The following is a 10,657-nucleotide window of genomic DNA, read 5'->3' on the forward strand; positions in this document are numbered from 1 at the left end:
CCAACGCTAAATTTATTGCCAACAAAATAAGCATCGAGTTCGGTTCGGTGACGTCACATGTTGCTACAGGATGTTGAGCATCGAATTGTTTGTCCCGGGTAAATTGTTTGCCTAGTGACGGCAGTCGTAATGGAGGACGCGGGAAAGGTGGGTGTGCAAACGAAACGAGCCAAACGCAGAAGTGTATTTACTGAATCTGATAAGAAAAGGAAGCGTCAACGTTCGCAAAGGTTGTATGGAATATCAAGAATAAATATCCATGCTCAAATCGAGAGATGGGCAGCAGCAAAGAATTAGCCCATTGATGTGAAGTCAGATGCGGAGGTAGCACAACACCTGTTGGACATGTAAGTTTGTGATTGAATACTATAATAGCTAGGATAGGAATAGACCTATGGCTATGCTTATACTACAGAATACTACAGAATAGGCCTATGTTTCGATTTCGCCTGCGGCAGCGATCCGCGGGCTATAGTACTAGAGCTAGCCTGAACCTAGCTCTCTCGGGTACATTTGCCGCAGGCGAACTCTACGCGGCCTGCGGCAACGGTACTAGAGCTAAGCCCAACCAGTCTCTACAATTGTTTCACGTATATATGTACTATGTAGGATAGTAGCAACGTAGTGAGGCTCCTGATGGGTACCCCAAATCTCAATTAACAGTATATTTCTGGCCCTTTTCTCATTTTTCATTAAATATTTCTATTTCTTACTAAATTTTGTAAGTTATATATAGTACCACACAGTACCAAAGCCTAAATATGTGACAGCCCTAACCTTATATTTATGAGATCTTAGTACTGTTATGACTGGTCCTCATTTCATTTGCTCATTGCCTTCAATGTAGTAAGCTTGTGAGTATAAATATCTCGGCCCAAGGATAGAGAACATGGGTCCCAATAAAACCAATGTGCCTATACCTTAACCCTAACCCTAATCCTAATCCTAATTCTAACCCTGACCCTAACCCTAATCCTAACCCTAACCCTAACCCTAACCTATTATATTGATATAATATTATATTTATATTGATGTAAATGACATTGGTTTTATTGGGACCCATATGTTCTCTATCCTTGAACCGATATCTCAATAGACATATGTCGAGACGAGGACCAGTCTACGATGGATGACAGTGTGTGAAAATGGTGAACCAAGCCAAATGGATTTTTGATCAAAATCAATGTAAAATAATTTCACGCTAAATGCTAAATAAAATATAACAGTTCATGGTAAATAAACAGATGCTTTCAGGATAACTCTAATTTCTAGCAGGGTATCACAAGTCACTCCAATAAAAATATCACGTCTGACGCTAAAATAAAATCGATTTTCTCGCTAACGTTAAAAAGTACGACCATTTCACAGACTCACGCTAAACCCCATCGGGACCTTCTTACTTGTGGCTAATGTATTCCTATAATAGTCTATATATGCGTGGTAGCCAAATTATGCTTGGATGTTGCAAACAATGTAATTAGCAAGTTGACTAGACTCATGATTAGGCTCATATGTTTGTGTAAATTACTGTTGAGTGACCTTTTTTGCATTGTCATGCTCTAGTCTGCAGAGTTGATAATATTTCCGTATATATATTGTATCGTGTACTACTATCTCTACATCAGTTTTTATATTTGGAGTAATATTACCCATTGTTTATCAAATGTTCAGATTCTATGAACGACAGTCAGCTGTTGGCGTTGCGTCAACAAGCTCTTTTCAAGGAGTACTGACTTCGACACCCATGGGTGCCGGACAGTTGGGGCGGTTTCCCGCTGCGACCACTGCACTCTCGAATGTATCATCAATAGGCAAAGAAAGGTATCACATATTATAAATAAGAATTTATGTCATAAGTTAACAATGTTATTCATTTGTTATTGGTTTGCTAAGTTGGTTGTCAGAACGAGTAATATTATCCATTGTTTGTCAAATGTAATGACACGAAGGCGAGCGAAACGAAGCGAACATTTCAGTTTGAAGAGCAATGCCTTCTTTTCAAGCTCGCTTTGATCAGACTTATATGAAGTGCCGACTTTCATATCCTATTGATATATATTTCATATCTAACCCCTCTTCATATATATTTCATATCTAACATATATATATTTCTTCATATATATTTCATATCAATCCGCCCCCCCCCCATAACTCTTTTATATCACGATATTAATGATATTAAAGTTTGGAACGCGTTAGCCCATCAACATCAACCATTCTACAGCTGTCATCTGCTAGTTATCTGTACTATCCCACGCTGCCAAGAATAGATATTTCACCTAGCTACATACATACCTTACATAATGCAAGCGTTTGTTGACATATAGCTTAGTGACAGCAGGCAATGGGTGTGTTTGTGCACTGCAGTGGTAACCTGGTTTCTCACAATTGCTCAAGTTGCATGGAGCATTTGACCAATTTAGTGGTGTCAATTAGTCATGGATATGTCACAGTAAGTACTAACAGTAGATGTTTCACATGCGTTCACCCATTTTGCACACAGGCGGTCGATCATTGTGAAAAATAGAGAAACACTGATTTATCCATTTCGATTTCTAACAGCAGACAATGTATAAATGGATATTACAACTCGGAATAATTCAATGGTAACATATTGCTTTAAAACGCATGTCAGGGATTGTTATTAAGTGCCGTATTTCATTAGTTATTTCACTTTATTAGCTACAATTTTTAATTTAAACGTGCGACTTGAATTTTAGGCAGTTTTTTTCATTTCTCTCGGTAAATTTGAAACTTAAAGATAAATCTTGATGTGCTTTTTTGGTACATATTGTGCTTAACATGTAGCTTAAAATTATGTATCCTCACTCTTTCTGGAAATTGAGATATATCCACAATTCCATTTTTACATAAAAACTCAACTGTGTGTTAACATAATTAGGTGCTGGAAATTTCATGAATTCTTTTGGCTTGAGCATAGAGATATCTCATCTATACAAAAAAACAAGTAATTGATTCGATTCGTTTGTCAATAAACGTTTAATCTTTATTAGAGCAATACCCGTGAAAAGGGTTGAGAGTACTTATATCCTTCATGGTGAATGAGTGTTGTTCTTTTAATTTACAGCAATGAGGGAAGCGTTTCTGGTGTTGAGCCTATAATGGAAAGTGGTAGTGAGACTGCAATTAGGTGAGTGAAAAAGACATGAACTAGTGAGAAAAGGTACATGAACTATGTCAGTCTTCCAGACTGATCATTTAGCGCCCATTATATATAATTGGTGTGTATGTTTCCACCAGTGTTGTAGTCGAGTCCGCACCCCCCGAGTCCGAGTCCACACCACCCGAGTCCGCGTCCGAGTCCGAGTCCAGTTTTGACAAAAAAGGGGGGCACAGACTGACAAGGCCACTCACTTCTATCAAAGATCATGTACAATTGTACATGATCTTTGCTTCTATATATGTGAATGTTCAAAAATGGGGGGGGGGTGACGTCTGCCCCCTGGATCTGTCACTTGTTTGCATGAAATACAAAGTACAGTAAAACTTGCATAAATCGACACTTTTGGGATCATCATTTTGTCGATTTATACAATGTATGTAATGCGCGTATACACTGTATTAGCTGTGTGTGTGTGTGTGTGCGTGCGTGCGTGCGTGTGTGCGTGTGTGTCAGTGTTGTAGTCGAGTCCGCACCCCCCGAATCCGAGTCCGAGTCTGAGTCATTATCCTCCGAGGCCAAGACCGAGACCGAGACCAAGGAAAACGGTCTCGAGGCCGGTCTCGAAGCCAAGACCGGCCTCGAGACTTACAACACTGGTTTCTACCTGCATTGCTCGCAACATGGCTTTCCTTTTTTCATTCATTTCACAGATATGCTACATATCAGCATATACCAACTAATTCAAGTAACATCATGGGTTAATAATGACAAATTGTCATTATTAACCCCTGGTAACATGTATACTTTGTCACTTGCAGCAGTGAGCGTACAATATCCGCTGTGGAGACATTGGTTGGATCTGCAGTGGAGTCCAGTGAGAAGAGGTAAATATTTGTGAGATGACCTTCCCATCAGCCATTGCAATTTGTAAACATACTTTCCCAGTTGATTTGTATCTATATCTTTTTTTTCAAATATCTTGCAATTCCATTTCTATTTATTTCTAATTGAACCTTAATTATACTTCCTGATTATACATTTTTCAGACCCCAGCCATCTGAAACGCTTACAATCACTCAGAGTGGCAGAGTTGTGGAACAGAGAAAACTTTCCTCGTCATTTGCGGATCCATTCAAGTAAGCCTACCGTCTACACCACTGCAATTGTTTTTGCAAGCACCCGAACTGCAGTACTTCTTGTTACAGTTTCTTCTTGAGATGTACCTCGTTTTTATTGGCAATATACATGTTTGCTCTTATTATTTTATGTTTCTTTGCAATCTTCCTTTACAGTCTGTCAGTGGACATCTCTCAGTTATCTGAAGAAGACAATGAGGATCAGTATGACTCGGACTATGAGCCTAGTTTCGCAATGTCAGCTGTGCTGTAAGTTTCGTCTTTGCATATATGTTTCTGTATGAATCATTTTTGCCTATCAACTCCTTTATGCGAATGCAGTACGTAGCTACAACACGTAATCTCAGTATTGTACCCTTTTATGCAAACCCTCATGCCACTAAGGCAGGTTAGGAGGCTGTTATATTTAATCAGCAGTGTATAATTTAGTTAGCATAACATTACCCGTTTTGAACTTTTCAGACCGGACGAAGTAAATGTAGCGACGACAGCCCTGGCGTTTGAAGAAGTTGAATTCGGGATGGAGGTGCCGGAGGGAGATGCAGAAGAGAGCGATGCACCAGAAGAAATTGGTCCGGGTATCGACCGGATTAAGACAGCCTCCGACTGTTTTCGGCTGACGGATGATGTCGTATGTCTGGCATTTCTTGCACAGATCAAGACACTGGCTGTCACAAATGTGACACATTGCACTCAGTGTGCAAGCCGTGTGAGCATTGAAGAGGAGTTCGTTGGCTCAGCATTGTACCTTAAATGGGTACGGCAAAGTATTTTAATATTATTTTTAATATAATTAATATAAATTACGAGTTTACCTGATTTGCATTTAATTTTTAATTTCATCTATATTCTGGTGTTGATATGTGCTAAAGAGCGCATAAAGTGATGAAAAATGTTTGGTGTTAATGATAAATGATGTATTCAAAAATATTATTTCTTATCAATATTATACTAGCTCAGAAACGCGAACCCGTATTGCACTTTTTTCCACAACATACAGGCATCATACATGGTACCAACCATTGATGACTTTTGGACAAATCACCAGCAGGAGATCCTCACAGAGATGAAGGACAAGAGTCTCATTGTACTGGGTATGCACTATTCATTCACTATTGTGCATGTTACAATTTTAAGCATACAGTTATATCTGTCTAATGGAATTGTTCTTTACATACTAGTAACATTGCTAATGTTTGCTGTCTTTCATGTTTTCTGTAAGGTGCGGCAGACAGGTAATTGAACTTCTAATTGTAGGTGATGGTCGGATGGATTCTCCTGGCTTCTCAGCGCAGTATTGCACATACACTTTCATGGAAAATGAATCCCATAAAATTCTAACCCTGCGAACTTTAGACAAGAGGACAACGGAAAGGAAATCTGTTAACATGGAGAAGATGGGGTTTAACAGTGCACTTCAGGAACTGTTAGAGAAAGAACTGAAGGTTGACGAGGTTGTGACAGATGCACATATGGCTATAGGAGCATGCATGAGTAAGTTTGAAGCAAGAAAGCCTTTTGTACTTTGCAGACTTCCTTAGGGACATACAGCTTAGCTTCATGATATGATAACAATTCTTTCAATACAATTTATACGTGTTGGGCACATGTCCGTGTATTTTCGAAGACAGAACAATTGAGTAAGCTCTCACATGTTTGCAGAAATGCACGACCGTTGTGTAAGAGTGGTTGTATGATTTAATCAAATAGGTATGAATTGAACCGTTAAAATATGTTCTTAAATTCAATATCTTGAAACATTTTAAGCAAAACTTCATCTCTTTTTGCCTATATTTCAGGAACCAAGTATCCTGAGATCAAACATTCCAATGACGTGTGGCATGTGGCGAAAAATTTGGGCAAGAAGATCTTGGCGGTATGTGTTATTATATGCAGAACTGCAAGTCCATACACAAGTCAGGCATGCATTAATGCTTTCAATGTGTACGTCATGCTTTTCTCGGGTATGAAACTAACTCAACTGATGCTGTGTCTGGGTTTGTGAATTTGCTAAGCCTTTGTTTAATTCATGAATTATAGGCTGGACAACAAAAGGGATGTGCTGCACTGCAAGAATGGAGCAAAGACATAGTGAACCATTTCTGGTTTGTTTGTCAAACTGCACAAAGCTATGACGAATTTGTGGTTAGTTTACCTATGCATCTCCACCCTATGTCGCATGGAATAGATATTTCTGTTAATAAAATTATTAGGTGATGTTTAGGAATCTTGCAGCGTTTGGCTTCAAACGAGTTCCACCGCTGATTGAACTACATTGATAAACGCTAAAATGACGTTAACACAGGTTACAACTGATTGCAGTGCATATGGAGCGGCGTGCTGCACCACGTTGTTAATGAGCACGAGTGGATTATGGCCCATGGACAAGGACTAAACAGGTGCTGCCATGGACCACTTGATGATGGAAGAACTAAGCCGTGGCTTGACAAGGAAACGGACAGTGAAGCAATGTCAGCACTCAGAAAAATTGTTCTGGACAAGCGCTTTCTCAAGAGAGTCGACTATGTGATAAATTTCAGGTATTTTATTTCAAACCAAGATGCCTGTTGACACTGTCATGTACAATCATAAGCCTAATATACACAGGTACATTTTCGTGTGTATACTTGCCTCTAGCTAATATAAATTAAAAAATTTGTTTTATATGACTGCTTTACAGAAGTACAGCTTTGTTGGAGGTGTTCCACAATCACGTCCTGATGTACTGTGCCAAGCGCTTCGCGTACACACCTCCAGTGTACAGGGTACGGAACCTGTTGGCCGCCTTAGATCACAACGTACATGTGGAGAGGCCACTAATGAAGAATAAGGAAGGAAACGTTGTGTAAGCAGATGTTGTTGTGGAAGTTAGAAGCTTATCCAAATCTCGGCATACTTATTTCATTAGTAGCACTTCAAAAATAAATTCAGTTAAACCTCAATTTTATATGATGAACAGATTAAAATTGCTTTTTTTTGTTGCTGGGCTGTTAGTATGGAATCCCATGAAGGTGTTTATATGTCAACGTCACTTTGCGGGAATGGATGTCTATTAGTATTTCTGTGAGAGTATTGTATAGCACTTTGCCACAGCATATATGAGATAGAACTTGAATTGATGAATATTCAATAACATATCATATTGTTTATATATATATCATTTAATTCCACAATCAGATACCAAAGGTGCTACAACAAAAAAAAGTGCGAGGTGGTCAGCCTACCCCGTCAAGAGAAAAAAACCTATCTCACATACCTGTCCTCATCAGACAGGCGCTGATACGTCGTATCCACGATAAAGTTGGCATGAAAGGCCCCGCGTATCTTGGAGGCTGATGATCCGCGAAGGATAGCCAACATCTGGCGCCCGTACCTCACCATCTACAGCACAACTTGTTGCTGAGAAGGTGTCAAGGTTTGAACCAAAGGTACGGTCGTAATTAGGTTAAAGCTAAGCGGTCGGGTAAAATCCGATGTACTGTCCAAACGCGTCTGGATACTTATCTCTAATGGCCCATACACAACATGAAGTATAACCATTCGCTGGCGGCACCCAGACGGCCATGTTGCCACAATATGAATTGGCGGTATGCAGCAAGGAGAGTTTAAGTTGGCCGGTTTGCTTTCCGGACGTCTGCATCCTCTGCTAAAACGAGGACATCCTGTCTGTACATTCTCGCTATGGCTAGGACAGCCTCATCTAGTATGATAATTGAAAAATCCTGGAAAACAAAAATGAGAGATTACCTGTACGCGACACCGTAGCTATTCAGACCAGAAGTGCAACAAACAAAAATTCGTAACTAAAACTGCGCTCGTTCCACCACACATCAGCCACGTGTTATTTTATGTGTTTTATGTACTTTCAATTGGCTTCTTCTTTATTCAGGAATAGCGGTCCAAAAGTCGTGGGATGGTAGCGTCGCCGTTCAATCCAGAGCAATCGGCTATGATGTTCTCAGTTCGTTGGAGGTTTCGAGGGAGTGTGTAAATTAGTAAAATTTATGTGGTATGGAGTTAGTTGATGAATTGTTGTGTATTTCAAGTCTTATGTTAGAGAACTGTCTACAAAATCATACTCAAGTAGCCATAGGTTACAAGGAGGCCATTAACGCATGTTATGCACTATGTAGCAAACGTCATTTAGTACATTAATTTCATATATACAGCATTACTATATATATGGTATATATAGTAATATATGTATATATATATATATGTTTGTAGTGTCAATTAAGTGTGAATTGTTAGGAAACCATGTCAAATCATTATATTTCGTAAATATAGATTTTCTATCAGAATGATGAATGATGAGTGTGATTCGTTAGGAAACACTACTATTACTGAATTCAATGCATTTGCGAAGAAACTGGATTGTAATTTTTTTGTTATAACACCGTGAAATAAAGTTGTGAAATGTGTGGCACGCATTTGTTTGTAAATGTTTACAATAAAGCTTTGAGTATATTGAGCCATAACTATTGCGTAATGGCAACCTTACCGGTAGTGTCGATAGACATTGCTCCCTGCCGCAGCATATCCTCTCGGCTTCTGTTGGCATTGTCCTGCACTTGGTGCACACACACCAGTCCGGAAGGGGGGAACCTCCTGGAGGGTGGTGGCCCCCTGGTTGCTGAGCTGGTGGGTCCAGGATGTTAAAAACCAACGATGGATGACTCTCAATCATTTGTAAAATAACATCTTGGATCCTTTCCATGGGCATTTGGGAAATTATGTTCTGAAATCATTAAAATATGGAAGGGAAATAATTAAAAGGGTCCTAAAGCAGCCTGCACTGTAATTAACATATAGAGTAACTCTTATTTTGGTGCTACTGTTCACTGCATTATGAAAGTGGTAACATTATGTCTGTCAATCATGCGATTTAATTTGCATTGTTAGTGATATAAAAGCTGTATATACTTTACCCTCATGGTTGCTCTCCGGTTTTCAACAGTGTGCAAGGTTTCCTCTGCACTCGTTAACTGCCTGGACAGAGCAGGCCTCCTACTACCTCTAGATCTGGGTCTTCTCGACCTCTCTCCTGCTCCGCTCCTCCGGCCCCTTCGACGTGGTGGCATTGTCGAGATGCGTATAACGACTAATGAGCTCGTAGAATGCATTTCTGAGTGTATTCTCAGTATCGAGGCACAAGTAAATACGCTTGGTTGCTAATGAACGGGTACCCACATATGTCTTCAATTTCGGACACAGGTGTATTCGTTTGACCAATATACGTAAATACGCGTAGTGCCGTCTGCTTCCCATGTTTAGTCTGTGGCCGTGGTTAGTTCGCGATCCCCACATAGTGTTGGCCCCCAACATGCACAGCCTACTTCATTATCACGAGCGTCCGTGATTAGTACGTGGATTCCACGTTCATTACAATCAGAGCTAGCGTAGGGCCTACTGTTACGTATACAGTTACGCCACTGTACTATCGCTAGCGTGCCAGCTGAGCGGCAGCGTGCCAGCAGCAAGAGCTTGCAATAACTGGAGATGATCTCACAGTGCGCAGAGATACTGTCTGAACGTAATAAACACGGACACTCGTGATAAAGTAAAATGACAAGGTAAGGATATAACGTTTTATCGGGGCTGTCCGTTTATAGTCCGTGCCCCGTGGGTGTCCGTCAGTTTTCGGACGTACGTTTATTAGTCGTGGCTTGTGTCACCGTCGTTTCCGTTCGCATGACATGACTTGTAGATTTCGGCACCATTTACGGGTTTTCCATGTTATAGTGATACGATGAAACTTTTGCTTCTAGGCCTTTAGGGAGTAAGATCCTAATTGGTCATTGGGTTCTGAATATCCTTTTCACATTATATATGGTGCTTGTAATTCAATCTCGTATATTCATTTTTCCGATGCAAGGGAGTATAAACTTACGTACGGGAATGCGCACTCAACCACAAGGTATCGAAATGCACTGACGGCGAGCATTTTACAGGTTTGCAGAAAAATGTCCGGTGCACTTAATCTGTCATTATATGACACCCGCTTCGCGGCAGTGACGGCCGGTCACTAGCCGGCAAGGGGGCGGTTAAAACTGGCTTAACAAAGGAAGCTTATTTGGACCGCGGGAGATTTCATTGGAGTATTTCTTAGTAACAGGCAGTGATATGGAAAAACTATACGCGATTGGGCGGATAACTATGGTAATGTACTTATTAATACATAATGGCGATGCCACTACTGTAGATATCGGTTAAAATTGCTAATCGATTGTCGTCTGCCTTTAAGTTAACAGAAGAAAAAGGATCGTTGCCTTGAGGTATATTTTCTAAATGATGTAAAACTGGGAAAAGGTATACTTACTCCCTTCATCATCCCTTTACTCTCTTATTGGCGAACATTGCCTTGGCATATTATTTCGAATGGTATTCTCTCAAAAGC

The 10,657-nt window shown here is 40.1% G+C and overlaps 2 protein-coding genes across 2 annotated transcripts; one reads left to right on the top strand and one right to left on the bottom strand.

Moving 5' to 3' along the window:
- Nucleotides 1-6: 6 nt before the first annotated feature.
- LOC106811400 lies at nucleotides 7-8,557 on the top strand. Its single transcript, XM_014814984.1, has 15 exons — nucleotides 7-347; nucleotides 1,672-1,821; nucleotides 3,089-3,151; nucleotides 3,943-4,008; nucleotides 4,171-4,260; nucleotides 4,417-4,509; nucleotides 4,723-5,017; nucleotides 5,216-5,354; nucleotides 5,518-5,754; nucleotides 6,060-6,136; nucleotides 6,301-6,405; nucleotides 6,583-6,800; nucleotides 6,941-7,105; nucleotides 7,438-7,688; nucleotides 8,150-8,557. The coding sequence occupies exons 2-14, from the start codon at nucleotides 1,745-1,747 to the stop codon at nucleotides 7,538-7,540; spliced, it is 1,728 nt and encodes a 575-aa protein (XP_014670470.1). The 5' UTR covers nucleotides 7-347; nucleotides 1,672-1,744; the 3' UTR covers nucleotides 7,541-7,688; nucleotides 8,150-8,557.
- LOC106811407 lies at nucleotides 7,700-9,411 on the bottom strand. Its single transcript, XM_014814996.1, has 3 exons — nucleotides 9,189-9,411; nucleotides 8,762-8,998; nucleotides 7,700-7,982 (listed from the first exon to the last, which is right to left on the bottom strand). Exons 1-3 carry the CDS (start codon nucleotides 9,381-9,383, stop codon nucleotides 7,866-7,868), a joined length of 549 nt encoding a protein of 182 aa, XP_014670482.1. The 5' UTR covers nucleotides 9,384-9,411; the 3' UTR covers nucleotides 7,700-7,865.
- Between the last annotated feature and the right edge of the window lie 1,246 nt (nucleotides 9,412-10,657).

Source organism: Priapulus caudatus, unplaced genomic scaffold (assembly GCF_000485595.1).
Source record: "Priapulus caudatus unplaced genomic scaffold, Priapulus_caudatus-5.0.1 Scaffold535, whole genome shotgun sequence".
Classification (NCBI taxonomy): Eukaryota; Metazoa; Priapulida; class Priapulimorpha; order Priapulimorphida; family Priapulidae; genus Priapulus; species Priapulus caudatus.

Coding starts and splice junctions, on each gene's coding strand:
- LOC106811400 (XM_014814984.1), top strand. CDS start 1,745: ATGGGTGCCGGACAGTTGGGGCGGTTTCCCGCTGCGACCACTGCACTC. Junction 4,510..4,722: donor TTCGCAATGTCAGCTGTGCT/GTAAGTTTCGTC, acceptor TGAACTTTTCAG/ACCGGACGAAGTAAATGTAG. Junction 5,755..6,059: donor GGCTATAGGAGCATGCATGA/GTAAGTTTGAAG, acceptor CCTATATTTCAG/GAACCAAGTATCCTGAGATC.
- LOC106811407 (XM_014814996.1), bottom strand. CDS start 9,383: ATGCATTCTACGAGCTCATTAGTCGTTATACGCATCTCGACAATGCCA. Junction 8,999..9,188: donor ACCGGAGAGCAACCATGAGG/GTAAAGTATATA, acceptor TAATGATTTCAG/AACATAATTTCCCAAATGCC. Junction 7,983..8,761: donor AATGTCTATCGACACTACCG/GTAAGGTTGCCA, acceptor TTTGTTTTCCAG/GATTTTTCAATTATCATACT.